Raw genomic sequence first — 20,801 nt, 5'->3', positions numbered from 1 at the left:
CATGCCGCGGAGCGGCTGGGCCCGTGAGCCATGGCCGCTGAGCCTGCGCGTCCGGAGCCTGTGCTCCGCAACGGGAGAGGCCACGGCAGTGAGAGGCGAGAGGCCCGCGTACCGCAAAAAAAAAAAAAAAAAAAAAAAAAAAAAAAAAAACTTAGTTACTCAAATCCAAAGCTTTCCATGCAGTAAACTTTTGCTTAGAGTCCCGCTTCTTACTAGGCAGTGCTCTTGTAACTGCTGTGAGCGCAGCTGGGGGTGTTTCCCTCTCACAGATGGAGGACGTGAGCCGCAGGGGGAACAAGCCGGTCGCCCACGGTCCCCCTGCACTGAGGGGCAGAGCCGGTGTCGTGATCCATAGGCTTTATGGTACCAGACACTGGCCTCTGATCCCGGTCTCCACTTCCACTAGCAGTCCTGTTCATTCCTGTTCATTTAAGTCCTCCCGTCCAGTCCTTCAGGTTGTGCCTGGTTCTCGTGCGTACCTTTAAAAGCGGTGGCCCCTCTTCACTGGCAGCTGAGTGGCTCTCAGAGAAGAGAAATTTTCTTTCTAAGCCTCCGACGAACATTGCAGACCTCACGCCGCTGCGCTCTCCGGAGCGAAATATCCTCTGATCCGCCTGGGAAGCAGGCGCTTGAACTGCGGGGACAGACTTTAGAGTTGGAAATGGCCCGCTTTTCAGGAAAACAGAGCTGAGGAGCTCTTTCTTCTTCTCTCTCCTGCTGTGACCTTGGGTCAAGTGGTCTGTTTTCTCAGCAGGACCTGGTAACCTTACTAATCGTGAAAGGAGCCAGTGCAGACGGCCCTGTGGTTTGAGGCTGTAAAAGGGAGGTCTCCCCATGAGCTGCTTAACCTCCTGAGCTCGGGTTCGGGATTAACCACCTCTGATAAAAGCCGCAGGTGTCATCCAGGCCTCGGTTCATCCGAAGCCCAGAGGCTTTTTTGAGAGAAACCTTGTGTGTAGCCAGAATGCAAGAGTAATACTGACTCCATCACCAGTGGAGTTTGTTACCAGTCTGGCTGAGGAAGTGCTTCTACAAAGTGCTCACTCTTAAGCCAGGACCCAGCTGATCAGACTGTGGGTCTTGAACCCCCATTTCTGATTTTAACCTGACACATACTTCTTCCGCCAGATCCCTGGGTCTCAGCAGTGACATCACTCTTGGTTCTGTTCTCTCTCTAGGTCAGCGCTTGTTTGGGGAGACCATCCTAGGGCTCACCCAAGGCTCCGTCTCCGACCTCCTAGCTCGCCCAAAGCCCTGGCACAAGCTCAGTCTGAAGGGGCGGGAGCCCTTTGTCCGGATGCAGCTGTGGCTGAATGACCCCAACAACGTGGAGAAGCTGATGGACATGAAACGGATGGAAAAGAAAGGTAACTCCCTGCCGCCTGCCCCAGCCAGTGGCTCTCTCATTTATAAACGCGCTGTTGCTTTTAAAGCCTTCACACCGCGCTGCGGAGGGGCACTGATCCACGCCCAAGGGACTGTAAGGCAGAGCAGTCATCCACCGATGAGTACCGAAAAGGACCGGGAAAACTCGTGGCTTTTTCTGCCTGGCAGCCTGAACGCAAAGGCATTTAGCCCTGGGGGGCACTGTGATCATTCCTCAGTCACCCTGGCGACCAGCGTGCCTTTACCTTTTTCTTCTTCAGGAGCATAAGGCCACTTGGTGTGGTGGCTCCTTTGTTGTCTTTTGTTTTGTTGGATGGGTGGGGTATTAAAACACTTCATCGCACGCGCGTACCACATGGCAGGGCTTCCACAAAGAGGTGGTTAAAAAATGCACTTGTGAATAAGAAGTCTCTGGTTCAGAGAAGTTAGCCGCCGCCTCCATGGAGGTCGCCCAGCCTGGAGAACAGCAGAGCAAATTCCTGCCAGGACAGACCTCTCTCTGGCTGTTACGTTATAGTCTCTGGGGCTGTAGAGGATACGACCTCCTGGAGAGCTAAGAGCAGCTCTCTGCTCCAGACACATCCCGAGCCCTCTCAAATGCTGAGCGGCGTTCTGCCGCAGGTTACGGCACAGGAGAAACCCTGAGGAACTTCCTTGGTGGCAGGAAGTGACACCTGCTCTGTGTCCCGGTTTGCACTGCACGTGCTGCCCCTGGTCAGTGAGTCCTCCCCTTGGAGGGGACAGTCCTGGGTCACCTTTAGTGCTGCGAGCTCACCTGGTGGCTGCTGAATCCCTTAGATGTGGAAGGGTGGGCACCAGCTGCTGGTCTGGCCGTAGGAAGCTGTGACCGCCCCCCTTCCTCAGCGTCTGCAGGGGACCTCACCAAAGAGTGGACATCACAACCACCCGTGTGACTGTGCCCGGCCCCACGCCCAGCGCGCCTGAGCCGGGGGCGGGTGGGGCCCAGGCTCGTACCCTCTGAATTCACCAGGGGCGTGTGCTGCTCACCTCCAGCCGAGCCATCACCGTCCTCACCCGACCGGGGAGAGGGCCGGGCTCCGAGAGGGAGGGGGAGGGTCTCTGGTCTAGAGACTTCCCGTTTCAAAGTGCCTGCTATTTGCAGACACCGTGCTGAGACTTCACTCAACCCACACAACTCCATCCAGTAGAGATGTTATTATCCGGGAAAAATGAGGCTCCGGCATCAGGAAACTTACCTGACTTCAGGCTGGCATAAGCAGGAGTCCAAACGTGGGCTGTTAGGCTTCACAGCCCGTGCTCTCAGATACGCGTGTGTTCTGCGGCCCTGGGCCGAGCGCCTGCCACGCCGGGACCACGTGCCCAGGCAGCGGCTGCCACGCCAGCCGGGGCCCTCCGGGGGGCTCCTGCCCCGCCCGCCCTCAGACTGCAGACCAAGGCTCTGACACAGGCCGCAGCCGTGGGCAGCTCCAGGCAGCTGCAGGCAGTGCTGCAGGCTCCAGAGGCCTGGTGCCACATCACACACACCCCCCAAAACTTTCTGACTTTTTATCATGGGAAATTTCAGACATAAAAGCAGAGAGAATGGTATCATGAACCCAATACCGCCATCACAGACTTTCAACAAGAGCCCACCCCAAGCAGTTCTAAAGCTGCGCGCACTCTGTCGGAAGGCATCCCTCCCGAGGGCCACCTCCCGTGCGCGGGCCCTGGCCGGACCACTCCCTGGTGTGCTTCTCCTGGGCCGGTAGGAAAGGACCTCAGCCTCCACAGATAGATCTCTGGGGGCTTCCTAGGCCTCCACTCCCTCCTGCACAGGCTCTGGGCGCCATCTGGTGTCACAGAAGAGTTACTGTCTCACTGGGGCCCAGGCCCCTCCTCACATCCCAGAGTCCCTCAGCAGCTGCAGGCCCCCGTCAACTCTCGCCGGTAGGGATGCTCATACCAGCCCCGGCGGGGGGCCGAGGCATCTGACCCCTCTGACACAACAGCGGGTGACCCAGGGCACAGCACTTCCTGGGATTTCCATAGACGCTCGGTCACCCGCCCAACGCGAGGGGGCTGGCTGGACAGACCAGGCTCATTTCTTTGTAGCCTCTTGACTCTTCACCACACTCATTGTAGGGGGAGAAGATCTGCTTCTCAATTATGTCTGAGTTCGAATCATAACATGGCATGTTAAGTAACTCCCTAGCCTAAGTTTCTGCATCTGTAAAATGAAGGTAATACTTTTTCCTGTTGTAAGGATTAGAATGTACCTAGTATAACAACCAGCACATGTGAGCGCTCGCTAAATGAGAGTTATTAAAATAATTTGTATCCCTTTAAAACAGATGAAAATAAGCTTTGCCCCCAGTCTAGCCTAGATTGAAAATTCTGCACCAGGCAGTCCAGACTGTAGGATTCCCATGTATGCTGTGCTTCCTCAACTCTTCCGTAAAGCTTTTGCTGCTTCTCCCTTTAGCGCAAATCTTTTACTGTTCTCCTTTCTTTCATTCTTGTAAATCTCTTTCTCTACCCTAGTCCGCCCTCTGCTTTCTGTTCCCTTCGTGAGATAGCCCTGAACCTACCTGTTCACACAGCTCCAAGCACGTGGAGACACACACACACACACACACGCGCGCGCGCGCGCGCACGCGCACACACACGCAGCCTCAGCTAGCTCGGGGGCTGGCCTCCCCTCCCTGGAGGCTACAGATGGACCCTGATAGTTCTCTGTGACATTTGAGACCCACGTGTCAGTGCTGCTGAAGTGTGTCTCCCTGGCTTCCCTCGGCTCCCATGGGCACAGCCCCGGGCCCCGCTCCCATGCCGTGGCGGGGCAGGGCGGAGGCGGGGAGCGGGGCTGGCCACCACCTGGCTGGGCAGGGCAGGCAGTGCTTCCCAGAACAGACTTAGGTCAACCTCAGTTCTGTCACTTACTAGCTGTGTGACCTCAGGTGAATCACTGAACCTCTCTAGGCTTCAGTTTTTCTACCTGTAAGTAGGAATGACACTGCTCTCTCTCCCGTAGGGGAGCTGAGAGGACTAGATGACAAATGTTTGCTGCTGCTGACAGATTGGTCTTTCTACTCCATGCCATTTGACTTAAATAACGCTGCTTCTCAACCTTCATCAGTTTGAAGAAGTTTTAAGGAATTTTCAGACCGTATTCCAAGTTAGTTCACTAGAATGACCTCTGTGGATGATTCGTTTGCTCAAGAAGCCCAAATGGTCTATAAGTTGAAGCGTAGTTGGTGATCAATGACACGTAACAACCGAAAGGAGCAGGCGAAGCACACATCTCCCAGGAATCACCCCCCATTCACCTCGCAGCCCATCAGCACATCCCCAGGTGCCAGTCGCACCTGAGTCCCTGAGCCTCGTCTCAGCCTGCTGCCCACCACTCCTCCTAACCCTCACTCCACGGTAAAAAAAAAAAAAAGACACGTGAACAGCACACGTCCTCCCCTCGCGCCAGCTGCTCTGCCTTCCAGGCCACGCGTTTCCTGACCTCTGAGCCCTGCTCTGGCCGCTCCTCCGCTCCTGGGTGAGGAGCCTCCTCCAAGCTCGGTCCAGCAGGTTTTCTCGAAGCCCCTTCTCATCTCCGTCCGCCAGCCTCCTGCTCGCTGTCTGCCTGTCTTTTCTCAAGACTCTGGATCAGCGCCTTCCTCCACGCCCATGTCCTGCCTCATCCAGGGGGATTTTAAGACCCATCTGACCTGTCCAGCACCCAGGCCTCAAGTTCTTTGACCTCCTCAACCCTTGATTCCCCAAACTGCATCCTCGCCCACAACTGCTCTACTTCTCGAAGCCTGAGCTCGGGTCCCCCGTCACTGACCACATTCCACTGTCCGTCCACCTTTCCACGTTTCTCCGTTCATCCCACCTGACCCCAGACGGCCTCCGGAGCCTGGATTCCCCCTCCCAGGCTTTCCCCCAGCAGTCTGCCCCCTGCTGCCCTTCTCTCCTTCCCCAGAACACCACCCCCCCCCCGCCCCTGTCCCCGCTTTGGTACTCTCTGGCCACGATACTCTATCGCACACCTCTTCCTTCCTCATCCCCCTGCAAATCCCAGCCTTGGGTTAGCGCCCTGCCCGTCTTCTTCACCCAACCTCCTTGGCGTCTGGGACCTACACGGGTCGGTGCCGCCTCAGATTTGTGTCTCCGGTTTCAGTAGGGTCCTCTGTGCTTCTCCCCACCCCCGCCGTCCCCCCTCCATCCCCACCACCATTTCTCACCGACCTCTCTCAAGACTCCATTTCCATCTCTTCAGATCACCCCTCCTCCTGCCTTCCTACTTCATAAAGAAAACCAAGGCCATCAACACCTCAGTCCCTATAAACGTGTCTGTATGTCCACCCCCCCACCCTTCCCCCCCACCTCCTATTCCTGTATCCAGGACCCACCTCATGCACCTCCGGTGGCCGTCTCCTCCCTCACCTGTAGCCCCAGCTCTCTCTGTCTTCTCCCCCATCAGCTTGGAAACATCAGCTCTCTCTCATCTTTAAAGGGCCACCCTCGACCTGGGACTTCCCTTCTAGAAGCCATCCTGCCTCTCACTTTTCTTTTACAGTTAGGCTTCTTAGAATCGTAACTCCTGCCCCCTACCTCCACTTTCCCACCTCCTGTTCACGCGCGCGCGCGCGCGCACACACACGCAGCCTCAGCTAGCTCGGGGGCTGGCCTCCCCTCCCTGGAGGCTACAGATGGACCCTGATAGTTCTCTGTGACATTTGAGACCCACGTGTCAGTGCTGCTGAAGTGTGTCTCCCTGGCTTCCCTCGGCTCCCATGGGCACAGCCCCGGGCCCCGCTCCCATGCCGTGGCGGGGCAGGGCGGAGGCGGGGAGCGGGGCTGGCCACCACCTGGCTGGGCAGGGCAGGCAGTGCTTCCCAGAACAGACTTAGGTCAACCTCAGTTCTGTCACTTACTAGCTGTGTGACCTCAGGTGAATCACTGAACCTCTCTAGGCTTCAGTTTTTCTACCTGTAAGTAGGAATGACACTGCTCTCTCTCCCGTAGGGGAGCTGAGAGGACTAGATGACAAATGTTTGCTGCTGCTGACAGATTGGTCTTTCTACTCCATGCCATTTGACTTAAATAACGCTGCTTCTCAACCTTCATCAGTTTGAAGAAGTTTTAAGGAATTTTCAGACCGTATTCCAAGTTAGTTCACTAGAATGACCTCTGTGGATGATTCGTTTGCTCAAGAAGCCCAAATGGTCTATAAGTTGAAGCGTAGTTGGTGATCAATGACACGTAACAACCGAAAGGAGCAGGCGAAGCACACATCTCCCAGGAATCACCCCCCATTCACCTCGCAGCCCATCAGCACATCCCCAGGTGCCAGTCGCACCTGAGTCCCTGAGCCTCGTCTCAGCCTGCTGCCCACCACTCCTCCTAACCCTCACTCCACGGTAAAAAAAAAAAAAAGACACGTGAACAGCACACGTCCTCCCCTCGCGCCAGCTGCTCTGCCTTCCAGGCCACGCGTTTCCTGACCTCTGAGCCCTGCTCTGGCCGCTCCTCCGCTCCTGGGTGAGGAGCCTCCTCCAAGCTCGGTCCAGCAGGTTTTCTCGAAGCCCCTTCTCATCTCCGTCCGCCAGCCTCCTGCTCGCTGTCTACCTGTCTTTTCTCAAGACTCTGGATCAGCGCCTTCCTCCACGCCCATGTCCTGCCTCATCCAGGGGGATTTTAAGACCCATCTGACCTGTCCAGCACCCAGGCCTCAAGTTCTTTGACCTCCTCAACCCTTGATTCCCCAAACTGCATCCTCGCCCACAACTGCTCTACTTCTCGAAGCCTGAGCTCGGGTCCCCCGTCACTGACCACATTCCACTGTCCGTCCACCTTTCCACGTTTCTCCGTTCATCCCACCTGACCCCAGACGGCCTCCGGAGCCTGGATTCCCCCTCCCAGGCTTTCCCCCAGCAGTCTGCCCCCTGCTGCCCTTCTCTCCTTCCCCAGAACACCACCCCCCCCCCCGCCCCTGTCCCCGCTTTGGTACTCTCTGGCCACGATACTCTATCGCACACCTCTTCCTTCCTCATCCCCCTGCAAATCCCAGCCTTGGGTAAGCGCCCTGCCCGTCTTCTTCACCCAACCTCCTTGGCGTCTGGGACCTACACGGGTCGGTGCCGCCTCAGATTTGTGTCTCCGGTTTCAGTAGGGTCCTCTGTGCTTCTCCCCACCCCCGCCGTCCCCCCTCCATCCCCACCACCATTTCTCACCGACCTCTCTCAAGACTCCATTTCCATCTCTTCAGATCACCCCTCCTCCTGCCTTCCTACTTCATAAAGAAAACCAAGGCCATCAACTCTCCCCACCTCAGTCCCTATAAACGTGTCTGTATGTCCACCCCCCCCACCCTTCCCCCCCACCTCCTATTCCTGTATCCAGGACCCACCTCATGCACCTCCGGTGGCCGTCTCCTCCCTCACCTGTAGCCCCAGCTCTCTCTGTCTTCTCCCCCATCAGCTTGGAAACATCAGCTCTCTCTCATCTTTAAAGGGCCACCCTCGACCTGGGACTTCCCTTCTAGAAGCCATCCTGCCTCTCACTTTTCTTTTACAGTTAGGCTTCTTAGAATAGTAACTCCTGCCCCCTACCTCCACTTTCCCACCTCCTGTTCACTATTAAATCCACTGCAGTCTGGCTTCTGCTCCCACAGCTCCGCTCCATCTCCTCACCGAGGCCTCCAGTTACCTCCTAATGTCTAAGCACCCAGGACATCCTGGGTGCTTGTTGGACCTTCCTTTCTGCAGCACTGACACAGGGACCCTCAGTCCTCACTCATCCCTTCCTCACACCACTGTCTCCTGGTTTGCCTCCCGTCTCTGTATCTTTCACGGCTGCTGCTTCCTGGGGTATCCTCTGCATGTGGGTGTTTTCCAGGATTCCATTCTCGGCCTTTCTCTTTTTCATCAGGGTCGCAGACTTAACGACAAGTTCTGTTCTAGTGGTTCCAAGCTCCTCTCTCTAGCCCGGACCATTCTTCTGAGCTTAACACCTGTCTTTCCAACTGCCTACAGAACATCTCGACGTGGGTGACCCAGAGACCCCTCAAACTCCACGTTTCCAAGACGAACCATCATCTTCTCCCTTTAATCTGCTCCTTCTGTGATAGCCCAGTGACACCAGCACCCACCTCACCTCCCACGCCTGAGACCAGGGGGCCGTCCTCAGCGCCGCTCACTCTGGTCCCTCGCTGAGACAGCCACCACGTGCTGTCAGTTCCACCCCTCACAGCTCCACCGTCCGTCTGCTTTTCTCCAGCCCCATCACCACTGCCTTAGTGCAGATCTTTATTCTTCTTTCCTCCCGACCGAGCTTCTTCCTTCCAGCCCTTCCCACTCCACCCTCCGAGCTGTCGCCAAGGCAGCCTTTCAGAAAGAGAGAGCTGATCACATCATTCCCTTCATTAAAATCTTTTCATCTCTTCCCACTGCTTTCTAGGTAATGTCCAAACTTGTGGCCTACCCTGGCCGCCCATCTCTCCACCTTTAGGTCCGACAACTCCACCCCCCCCACCCCCATGTGCACGTGTGTGCGCGGGCACACACACACACACACACACACACACACACACACACACAGACACCACACTTTGACCGTGCTGTTTCGTGCCTCTGTGTCTTTGCACACACTATTCCCGCTTTCTGGAGCAGCCTCCTACCGTCTTTACTTCGCTGCCTAGTTTTTCTGGTTAATCCCTTTGTCCTTCAAGATTCAGTTTAATCATCATGTCTCCCAGGAAGCCTCCCCGGCCCCCTCCCCAGGCTGAGCTGAGTACTCTCCCTCAGCGCCCGCCTCCGTGGCACCCCACACTTGCCTCCCTTATCACACCTTACTGGGGTCACCTATCTGTAGACTTCTCTGCGTCCCCACTAAACCGTGGGTCGTGCAGGGACAGACGGGGACCTCATGTCACGACAGAGCAGGTCCTCGATGAGTGTGTGTTGGGTTTCAGAATGGTTCTAGTCCAGGTGTTTTGAGATGCTCTCAGAAGAGCAGGGCGCTGCCACAGTCCACACAACAATGCCTGCCAGCGGAGGGCGGAGGGCTTACCGCGTAGCGCCCGTCGGGGGCGGGGCTGGGGCGGGTCTCCCCGCTGGGCCTGCACCTCAGTTTGACTCCTTTCCCTCCCTCAGCCTACATGAAGCGGCGGCACAGCTCGGTCAGCGACAGCCAGCCCTGCGAGCCCCCCTCCACTGGCATCGACTACAGCCAGGGCGCCAGCCCCCAGCCCCAGCACCAGCTGAAGAAACCCCGAGTGGTGCTGGCTCCCGAAGAGAAGGAAGCTCTGAAACGAGCATATCAGCAAAAGCCATACCCGTCACCAAAAACCATCGAAGAACTCGCCACCCAGCTCAACTTGAAAACCAGCACTGTCATCAACTGGTTCCACAATTACAGGTACGGTCCTGCTCTCGCCCAGTAAGTCAGCTACAGCTTAGAGAACGCGCGTTCAGCCCTCGGGAAGCGGGCGACGGGTACTGCAGGGACTGGCCGTTCACCGTGCACAGGGACGACGTGCTGGGGACTGAGAACTTGGTGTTTGGTCAGTTAATTGGCCTCTTATTCGTATTGGCGTTTTAAACCCCAAAGACCTAGGGTCATATAGTTAGGGACCAGAAGAAAAATCTCTCAGGGCTATCATTTAAAAAGGGAGAGTGTAGTCATTCATGGTTCCACAGTAGTGACCATGTATTTGGTGATTTTTTTAATGCTTTCTCAGGGTCTTTTACAGTATTGTTTTCCAAATTAGTTTGATTAGTTTTGTAATTAAATCAATTAGGTAGTGTAAGACCCTTTCTTCTGGGAAAGCCATGAGTTAATGAAGATTTATTGAGCATGTACTAGGTCTGCAGACACTGAGCTATGTGTTTTAACCAGCACTGTATCACTCGATCCTCACAACTGTGTAAGAGATATAGTTTTTTCCAAATTTTATAGATGAAAACATAAAGCGCAGAGGGGTTAAATAACTTACCTGAGGAGGGAAGGGCCCGGTGCTCTCCTCTAGAACAAAGGACTGGGGTAAAATGTTTGGATTAGATAATGGAGATCCACTGACAGATAATGAATTGTCGATCACCGCTACAACCAAGACTCCCTACTGCTAGAAACCAAGAATTCTCAGTGGCCTGATGGAAATTCCTGCCTGTTTAATGCCTTGTACGCGGCCATCTCGATCGCTAGTTCCCATCAAAACATCATTTTCTCTAGGGCTCAACAGAACTGGGGTAGGTGCTCCGGGTTATACCAAGGTGACAAGTACACACGTATAACCAGGGCAGGTGGAGCCCTCACGGTTCCTCACCTGAAATAAGTGGCAGGCAACATAAGATCACAGACAGTCAGGGGCTAGAGGGAGGAGTTGTGTCTCAAACTGGGGCCTGCCTCATCAGATAGGCTCTGCTGGAGCTTCTGACAGGGCACAATTGTTCCCAGGTTCTGAACAAATTGGAAAATTTTTAACTATTAGATGGGAACCAAAATAATACCTTTATTGCTGATGAAGCCTACGTTAGCAGATGTAGCTTAGTGTGAGAGCCAACAGACTTGCTCCCTGACCCTGAAAACCAGGCCAGTTTATCCATCATGGCACCACTGGCCCCGGCAGGCCTCCCCGTGTGTAGGCTGGCTCCCAAGAAGACAAAGTACATGAGCTGAGCACGGCTAGCTTATTCATCCTAAATTGACCAATCAGATAAAAACAGAGGCAGAGTGAGGTCAGCAGTTACAGTAATGGAGAGCTCCCTCTGCACGGAACGCAACCTCCAAAGTAGTAAACTAAAGTGCAGTGAAGGCTAGTGAATGGAAACGTGGGCAGAAGTTCACCGGAGCCTCTCCTTGCCAGGTGTCACACAATCCTCCTTTCACTTTCTGGACACAAAGTTTCATTTGAATGTGTACTTTTGAGTCTTCTGCAAGTTATGTCCATTTTAATGCAAGAATCATAACCCTGGACAGGGGTGCCGGAAGCTGTAGATTGCTGAGTATCTGGGTAAAGGTGCTACCAGTCGCACAAAACATCTCCAAAGCCATTTCCCCTGGCCCTGCTGGGGCCGCCTTTTTTTTTTTTCCCAGATCCCCCTACAGGCCTCAGTTGAGTGGCAGTCACTGCCTCCTGGCCCCAGGGCATGCGCTCTCCACGTTTCCCAGCTGGCCTCCTGACCACCACGGTAATGCCATCACAGGATGGTCAGCTGGTCATTGTGGAGATGCCTCACTTGAGCATTCAGGCAAATTCAACTATAAAGAGAGAAGGGGGAGATGGGAAGAATAGCAGTAGAACCTCAAAAGCTAGTCATGAGCTCAGGTCCAGACCTAGAGGAGGTGGATGCGCAATAAATGCTTTCTGTCAAACATACTCCACAACAAAGCAGGCTGGTAAGTCAAGTGGGATAACCAAGGGCAGAGGTGAGTTTCACCTGCAGAGATCTGGATGAATATCCTGGAAGAAGAGGTATGATATGGCAGAGTCCTGAAAGAAGAACTGAACTAGAGAAGAATTTTGTAAGCCACAAAATAGGCTGGATGAGAAGCGGCACCAGGTCATTCAGAACTGGCGTAAAGCCAAAGAACTGAAGTCCCTTGCCTAAGGTCAGCCAGAGGAAAAGTGCAGAGCAGAGATTCCAGCTGAGCGAGCACTCTCTCCGTGGCTTTAGCTCTTCCCTTCAACGCCTAGTCCAGACCAGCTTACCTGGTACGTCCCACAGAGCTTCACACAAGGACGAGCACACGGTAGCGCTCAGCACACATGCACCGAACGTGTTTTAATTCCTAAGCGAGAGAGGGCAGTTTCTTAGGTTCTTTCCACAGGAGTTAAACAGAAGTTGATTTATTTTTTACTGCGCCACTGGAACCCTTAGTAATGTTTGGGGTCGATTTTTGCCCCCATCAAAAAAATAAAATAAAACTTTACTTCCTCTTATCCTTTCACCCTAAGGAACTTAGAAGTACTCTAGGGTGACCATTTACCCAGGAATTTCAGAACAACATAGCACAGGACACCTGGTCTCCTGGAGAAGAACAGGTCCATTAGAAGAAACTCTTCCAAGCCCTAAAAGCCATGGCATCCTGTCAGCCTTGCATGACTTGTCTGAAAAGCAGATTTGCTTCTGGGACCTGATCTTTCTAGACCAGAAGATAATCTTCCTCAGGGACATGGAGAGAAGTCTAGGCTAAGAAGGATGACGTCTCGTATCTGCTGAGCAAATGACATGTGCCAGGCACGGAGCCAAGCGCTTTGTAGATGTTATCTCATCACTTCCTCTGATCAGCAGTGGAATTCAGTGTTTGCTGCCAGCCCCGTTTTACAGAGAAAGGTTATTATACACGATAGCCGAGCCAGTGAGGGTGGCAGCCTGGATCCCAGGCCCTGGGCATGAAGTTGTCCCTTTCCTCCCTCAGCCCTTCTGTCTCAGCCTCAGTGCTTATAATGGGGACTTTGTCGTTGAAGAGGCAGCTAGATGTTAAGAACGGAAGAATAGTTCCTTTTTCTTTTACTTTTCTTTTTTTGGGGGAGGGGGTCTACTTTGTGTCCTATAGTATACCTTAATATTTAATTGTAACATCTCTGCAAGGAAGACACTTTTCTCCATATTTTTCTGCTAAGGAAACTGAAGCTCATTAAGGTTAAGGAACTTGCCCAAGTTGCCCGGCTAGTGAGTGACAAGCCAGATTTCAAACCCAGGTTTGCCTGGTTCCAAAAAGCCTGTTCTCCAAGCTGGGCCAGGCTGCCCCTGAGACTCAGAGTTAGTCCAGGGTGGGCCTGTGGCCTGGATGGGACCAAACCCTCGGCTGCCCGTCTAGCCTCCCACCTCCGTAACCAGGGTGGAATGGGATCGGGTGTTCATCCCAACGGGCATTTCTGGCTGCCAAAGGGCTTAAAAGCCAGTAAAGAGCAGGTTCGCCCTCCCAGCAAAGTGCCTAGGAACCTGTTTATGGGAGCTGCCATTTCACGGGCTCCCAAGGTAGCCCAAGGGAAGGAGGAAAGTCTTCCTTTATGCCTGGGAACTTCTGGGGGGCTTCAGGATCTCACCCGGGTAGCTCTGGCTCAGGAATCATCTTCAGGACAAGGGTCAGCGCTCACCCTATGTGTGGAGCAAAAAACTGTGTAGCAGATAACCATGACCAGAGTTCTGATATACTGGACTCAACTACAGCCAGATTATCCCTGGCCCCAGCCTCCCTACGTCCAGCACAGGACCGGGCATATTGTGGGTTCTCAAAAAATGTTACCTTTATTGAGTTACACGCACTGTAGAAAATATCTTTGTGTACGCCTAACCCCAGGGCTTCCTGCAGGCCCAGTTTCTGCAGGACACTGGGCTTGGCGCTCATTTCCCTGAAGATGCTTTTCCACTAACAGTTGGCTCATGATCAGAGGCTCTTTCAGCTCTTTGGAAGAAACACCTAGGGAGACTTCTGATTGAGCCTAGTACTGTGAGCATGACGGGAAGAGAAATTCCAACACAAAACAAAGCAGACTTAACAGCCCTTTCATGACATCATGAAGGGCTCCAAAACAGGGAAGGCCAGGGCCCTTCTGTAGCTGTTTCCTTCAGACCCAACGGAACACTGAAGCACACTTTCCCCCGCAGGCTGAACTCAGCTTCATTAAAAACATGCTTGATGTGCTGGAGCACGTTACTTGGTCTCCTTCCTGCTTGATCAGAAATGACCCCTTCCTGGTCTTCTTTTAGAGGAGGGAGTTAGTTGAAATACATAATTTGTCAGAATCCCGCCTCAGCCTTGACCAGAGGCCCTGCCTGGCCCGTGGCTCAGAGCGGGGCACTGAAGATTTTCACTCTGGGCACCGTCTAGTAGTAATTGGTTCTCTCTCACGAAGTCCAGATGAGGAAGCAGTGGTTATCATCCATGCTCTCCTTTCACGTATGAATTCAGTCGGCCTTCATCACTGTACACCAAGCACCATGCTAGGCCTGGGGTGTGCTAAGAGTGGGACCTCGCCATTCACAGCCTGGCTGGAGGAGGACTGGCATGGAGGTGGAGGAACGGTGCCATTAAATAAGTAACGCTGGCGCTCCATCCTTGTGAAGAGGGGACTGGCATGCCAGCCAAGGGACAGGTTATGCAGAGGCACCGAGTTTAGGAAACCGCGGGGTCTTTGCTGGCTCCTGGCTAGGAAGGGTGGGGCGGCTTTAAAGACGGGCCGCCCACGAGCGGGCCCTGCTCGGCTCTGGGGCCCGCAGGGGCCTCAACAGCTGTCCGGCGGGTGGGAGTGTGAGATGCGGTGCGGTGGACGGGGAGAGGGCGTCGGGGCGGAGATGGCAGGAGGCTCCGGCCGCCAGGGAAGGGGCGCAGAGCGCCCGTGCGTGGCGGCCCCCTCATGGCGCCCCCCCTGCTTGTGTCTCGTAGGTCTCGGATCCGCAGAGAACTGTTTATTGAGGAGATTCAGGCCGGGAGCCAGGGCCAGGCCGGGGCCAGCGACTCGCCGTCGGCCCGGAGCGGCCGGGCAGCGCCCAGCTCGGAGGGCGACAGCTGCGACGGCGTGGAGGCCGCCGAGGGCCCGGGCGCCGCGGATGCCGAAGAGTCGGGCGGCCCCGCGGCCGCCGCCAAGTCTCAGGGAGGGCCGGCCGAGGCGGCCGCGGCCCCGGAGGAGCGGGAGGAGGCGCCGCGGCCGGCGGAGAAGGCGGAGCCGCCGCCCTCGGGGACCCCGGCCCCTGACGCCGCCACCGACGAGAGCCGGCCCCGGGCGCCGCCGCCGCCGCCGCCGCCGCCCGAGGGCCCCGCGGACGGCCCGGGGCCCGTGCCAAACCCCGCCGCCGCCGCGCCCGCGGCCGGGGAGGACGCCGCTACCTCAGCCGCCCCGCCGGGGGAGGGCCCGTGCAGGGCCCGGGACGGCGCCGACAGGAGTTCCGCTTTGCCAAGCACCAGCGCGCCCGCGGCCGCCCGCAGGCCCAGCTCGCTGCAGAGCCTCTTCGGCCTCCCAGAGGCGGCCGGCGCCAGGGACTCGCGAGACAACCCCTTGAGGAAGAAGAAGGCCGCGAACTTGAACAGCATAATCCACCGCCTGGAGAAGGCCGCCAGCCGGGAGGAGCCCATCGAATGGGAGTTCTGAGAGGGCGCCGCCCGCCCGTCCCGCCGAGCCGGGCCGAGTCTGGCCGAGCCGGGCCGCACCTGACCGGGCAGGGCCGAGTCGGGCCGAGCTGGGCCGAGTCGAGCCGAGCTGGGCCGAGTCGAGCCGAGTCTGGCCGAGCCGGGCCGAACCGGGCCGGGCAGGAGGGGGGGGCGCCGACTCCGCGGCCTGTCTCTGCAAGGAAGACACTTTTCTCCATATTTTTCTGCTAAGGAAACTGAAGCTCATTAAGGTTAAGGAACTTGCCCAAGTTGCCCGGCTAGTGAGTGACAAGCCAGATTTCAAACCCAGGTTTGCCTGGTTCCAAAAAGCCTGTTCTCCAAGCTGGGCCAGGCTGCCCCTGAGACTCAGAGTTAGTCCAGGGTGGGCCTGTGGCCTGGATGGGACCAAACCCTCGGCTGCCCGTCTAGCCTCCCACCTCCGTAACCAGGGTGGAATGGGATCGGGTGTTCATCCCAACGGGCATTTCTGGCTGCCAAAGGGCTTAAAAGCCAGTAAAGAGCAGGTTCGCCCTCCCAGCAAAGTGCCTAGGAACCTGTTTATGGGAGCTGCCATTTCACGGGCTCCCAAGGTAGCCCAAGGGAAGGAGGAAAGTCTTCCTTTATGCCTGGGAACTTCTGGGGGGCTTCAGGATCTCACCCGGGTAGCTCTGGCTCAGGAATCATCTTCAGGACAAGGGTCAGCGCTCACCCTATGTGTGGAGCAAAAAACTGTGTAGCAGATAACCATGACCAGAGTTCTGATATACTGGACTCAACTACAGCCAGATTATCCCTGGCCCCAGCCTCCCTACGTCCAGCACAGGACCGGGCATATTGTGGGTTCTCAAAAAATGTTACCTTTATTGAGTTACACGCACTGTAGAAAATATCTTTGTGTACGCCTAACCCCAGGGCTTCCTGCAGGCCCAGTTTCTGCAGGACACTGGGCTTGGCGCTCATTTCCCTGAAGATGCTTTTCCACTAACAGTTGGCTCATGATCAGAGGGTCTTTCAGCTCTTTGGAAGAAACACCTAGGGAGACTTCTGATTGAGCCTAGTACTGTGAGCATGACGGGAAGAGAAATTCCAACACAAAACAAAGCAGACTTAACAGCCCTTTCATGACATCATGAAGGGCTCCAAAACAGGGAAGGCCAGGGCCCTTCTGTAGCTGTTTCCTTCAGACCCAACGGAACACTGAAGCACACTTTCCCCCGCAGGCTGAACTCAGCTTCATTAAAAACATGCTTGATGTGCTGGAGCACGTTACTTGGTCTCCTTCCTGCTTGATCAGAAATGACCCCTTCCTGGTCTTCTTTTAGAGGAGGGAGTTAGTTGAAATACATAATTTGTCAGAATCCCGCCTCAGCCTTGACCAGAGGCCCTGCCTGGCCCGTGGCTCAGAGCGGGGCACTGAAGATTTTCACTCTGGGCACCGTCTAGTAGTAATTGGTTCTCTCTCACGAAGTCCAGATGAGGAAGCAGTGGTTATCATCCATGCTCTCCTTTCACGTATGAATTCAGTCGGCCTTCATCACTGTACACCAAGCACCATGCTAGGCCTGGGGTGTGCTAAGAGTGGGACCTCGCCATTCACAGCCTGGCTGGAGGAGGACTGGCATGGAGGTGGAGGAACGGTGCCATTAAATAAGTAACGCTGGCGCTCCATCCTTGTGAAGAGGGGACTGGCATGCCAGCCAAGGGACAGGTTATGCAGAGGCACCGAGTTTAGGAAACCGCGGGGTCTTTGCTGGCTCCTGGCTAGGAAGGGTGGGGCGGCTTTAAAGAGGGGCCGCCCACGAGCGGGCCCTGCTCGGCTCTGGGGCCCGCAGGGGCCTCAACAGCTGTCCGGCGGGTGGGAGTGTGAGATGCGGTGCGGTGGACGGGGAGAGGGCGTCGGGGCGGAGATGGCAGGAGGCTCCGGCCGCCAGGGAAGGGGCGCAGAGCGCCCGTGCGTGGCGGCCCCCTCATGGCGCCCCCCCTGCTTGTGTCTCGTAGGTCTCGGATCCGCAGAGAACTGTTTATTGAGGAGATTCAGGCCGGGAGCCAGGGCCAGGCCGGGGCCAGCGACTCGCCGTCGGCCCGGAGCGGCCGGGCAGCGCCCAGCTCGGAGGGCGACAGCTGCGACGGCGTGGAGGCCGCCGAGGGCCCGGGCGCCGCGGATGCCGAAGAGTCGGGCGGCCCCGCGGCCGCCGCCAAGTCTCAGGGAGGGCCGGCCGAGGCGGCCGCGGCCCCGGAGGAGCGGGAGGAGGCGCCGCGGCCGGCGGAGAAGGCGGAGCCGCCGCCCTCGGGGACCCCGGCCCCTGACGCCGCCACCGACGAGAGCCGGCCCCGGGCGCCGCCGCCGCCGCCGCCGCCGCCCGAGGGCCCCGCGGACGGCCCGGGGCCCGTGCCAAACCCCGCCGCCGCCGCGCCCGCGGCCGGGGAGGACGCCGCTACCTCAGCCGCCCCGCCGGGGGAGGGCCCGTGCAGGGCCCGGGACGGCGCCGACAGGAGTTCCGCTTTGCCAAGCACCAGCGCGCCCGCGGCCGCCCGCAGGCCCAGCTCGCTGCAGAGCCTCTTCGGCCTCCCAGAGGCGGCCGGCGCCAGGGACTCGCGAGACAACCCCTTGAGGAAGAAGAAGGCCGCGAACTTGAACAGCATAATCCACCGCCTGGAGAAGGCCGCCAGCCGGGAGGAGCCCATCGAATGGGAGTTCTGAGAGGGCGCCGCCCGCCCGTCCCGCCGAGCCGGGCCGAGTCTGGCCGAGCCGGGCCGCACCTGACCGGGCAGGGCCGAGTCGGGCCGAGCTGGGCCGAGTCGAGCCGAGCTGGGCCGAGTCGAGCCGAGTCTGGCCGAGCCGGGCCGAACCGGGCCGGGCAGGAGGGGGGGGCGCCGACTCCGCGGCCTGGACCTTGTTGCGCACTTACCGCCCTGCGGGCCACAGGGCAAAATCGCCATAGGCCAAGGTGCATATAGAAAACAAAGGAGCATTAAGCCCAATCTATGTCGTGTTTTCAAGGAAGAAAACGGAAATGTGTAGTCGAGCTTTTTTGTACCCTGAAGTGTTTTTTTTATTGCCCTAAGTGATTTCCACAGGTTCTGGAATAACTCTTACAGCTTTGCCTTGCGCCCTCCTCTTTCGTGTGGGCTTTAAAAAAAAAAAAAAAAAATCAAACCCACATATTAAAAGGGGGCTTTTTATCTGCCATCTAATGGCTTCAGAGCGATAATACACTATTATCTTCTTAAACCAGGAAAAAAAGGGGGGGGGGATTTTTCAGAAAAATTTAAAAAGAAAGTTTTTGTAGCTGTTCAGTTGCCACTAAGAGATTGCACAGTCAAACCGACTCTAAACACACTAGTTTGGATTCCTAAATATTTTCAAGCAAAGAATCTTCTCCTTTGAAACTTTGAATTAAAGTAAAACACATTTACTTCACATATTTTTTAACGAAAAGAAAAGTCACATCAGGAAACTATCTGATTTTGTGGTAGCTGACGTAGTGTTTTCTTGTACGTGAATAGAATCCTGACATGTAGTGCACATTGATCCATAGCTTTAACTGACTCTGGGCTTTTGCTGACCAGGGTTTGTTTAATACACTCCATTCTAGGCCAAATCAGGACAAAAAGAAAAGATCCGAATCTAGGTATTTTATAATCTGCTTTTTAACCTCTAACCGCAGAGCACGCTGATCAGACCTCATATCTCGGAGGTGTAGGAGACAAGTTAGAACTGTAGCACGTACCCGTTCATTTTGTTTAATTTATGGTGTCTTACGTCTGTGTTAGTGCGTCTTGCACACATAACGAGCGTTGAAAGAAAGGAGGAAAGAGTAGGCCGCGAAGGTCGCCGCAGGCAGATCTGGGGCCACACAGGGCCCCTCGTAGGCAGCAGTCTTTCCACGACACAGAAGGCACCGCACCTCACACCACTCTCCCGGGCACCTGATGGACTGAGCCCCACCAGGGGATGCCGCTCCCTGGGCCTGGGCAGGGCTCGCGCGCGCACGCGCTCTCTCACTCGCGCTCTCTCCCTTTCTCCCTCTTTCTCTCTCTCCCTCTCCCTCTCTTTCTCCGTGTCTCTCTCTCTCTCTCTCTCTCTCTCTCTCTCTTTCTCTCTCTCCCCCCCTCCTCCCTTTCTTCCCACCACAAGCACTGATGACTGTTGACGTCGTGGGAAGCCTCCTTCCTTCCCTGCAGAAGAGAGAACGTGGCAGTCTGGGCTCGGCTCCCACCCCCGTAGAGATGGCCCAAAAACTCACACCAAAACGCTGATGCTCTTCGCTTCCAGACCAGACCATTGGCCCTCCATTCATTTTGCCTCTTGGAACGTTCTTTTATGCACAGTTTAGGGCAGTCTAAGTACAAATCAAAAGTCTAACTTGTCTCTGATTCCTCCTGTCGTCTATGTGTATATGCGTGAGAACAGAGGTGGATGAGAGTGTGCGTGTGTGCGTGTGTGCAATTTTATACGTCTGTGTATTTTCTTAAGTACCTGTGCACACATAGAGTGCATTACTGCCACCTTTTTTCAATAAGCTGTTTTATCAGTTATGGCTTCTACAAGTTTGCTAATTTAGACTCCTTTATTGCCATATCTTTAAACTAACAATAGATGATTTCGGTATATATATATATTTTTTTTTGCTTATTTATAGGTGCTGTATTTTATTATCTGATTGTTAGGAAGGGATGAGAGGGGCAAATATTCTTTAGAGGGATAGACTGCCGGCAGTATTGGGTATAATTTACGAGATGTAGTTGTCATACTGTATATTACTGATTGAAACCTTTTTGACCGTATTGTGTATCATTGAAACCTTTGTCTTAGGTCAACATCTTTGGATGACATTTTAATGGTGCATTCATTATTTCTTAAGTTTAATGAATATTACCTTTTTTTGATTTGGGGGGGTGGGAGGGAGTTCTAATTTTAAAGGTATGCTCCCGCGCTATTACACCTCAGTGTGCTTGTATTAATTAACTTGTAGGACTTTGACTGTAAGATGTGAAACCACATTTCTTGCATGATGTTTTAGAAATTATGTATTTCATTTACAGTCTTTTAACCTGCAACTGCAGCACTTAGTTCAAGTTTTCACAAGTTTAAGAGTCGCTACACTAAAGACAATGCCTTTTCATGAATAAGAAGTTTGCAGAAGGCTCTAGGAGGCTGGGAGGCAGGCCGTTTGTCTTTTGATGGTTGCAGATCATCTCTGAACTTGAAATCTGGTTCAGTGAGCAGAGAATTCAACATGGAGGAGCTTAAGGGGAAAATGGATTCACATCTGGCTGAATCCAGGTGCGGTGAGAAGAGCGAGTTTGCATTCGTGACCCTCAGGACAGCAAGCAGCAGAGCCCCTGACAGTACTGTGGTG

At 55.2% G+C, this 20,801-nt stretch overlaps 2 protein-coding genes across 2 annotated transcripts in view; both read left to right on the top strand.

The window, feature by feature from the left end:
• The window catches only part of LOC114487594 (homeobox protein cut-like 1), a 45,409-nt gene extending 29,792 nt beyond the window's left edge, over window positions 1-15,617 (top strand). Inside the window, exons 4-6 of the mRNA XM_028498194.2 lie at window positions 1,179-1,367; window positions 9,498-9,762; window positions 14,737-15,617. Of these exons, the coding sequence (XP_028353995.1) occupies window positions 1,179-1,367; window positions 9,498-9,762; window positions 14,737-15,439 (1,157 nt within the window). The 3' untranslated portion in view covers window positions 15,440-15,617. The remainder of the gene's footprint in view (window positions 1-1,178; window positions 1,368-9,497; window positions 9,763-14,736) is intronic.
• A 1,790-nt stretch (window positions 15,618-17,407) lies between these two features.
• LOC129392714 (homeobox protein cut-like 1) lies at window positions 17,408-20,274 on the top strand. The gene has a single exon (XM_055089754.1). The coding sequence runs from the start codon at window positions 17,408-17,410 to the stop codon at window positions 18,137-18,139; it is 732 nt and encodes a 243-aa protein (XP_054945729.1). The 3' UTR covers window positions 18,140-20,274.
• Window positions 20,275-20,801: the final 527 nt, after the last annotated feature.

This window comes from Physeter macrocephalus, chromosome 14 (assembly GCF_002837175.3).
Source record: "Physeter macrocephalus isolate SW-GA chromosome 14, ASM283717v5, whole genome shotgun sequence".
In the NCBI taxonomy this organism is placed as follows: domain Eukaryota; kingdom Metazoa; phylum Chordata; class Mammalia; order Artiodactyla; family Physeteridae; genus Physeter; species Physeter macrocephalus.
Note: the sequence above shows the minus strand (reverse complement) of the source record. Positions and strands in the feature narration are given on the sequence as shown.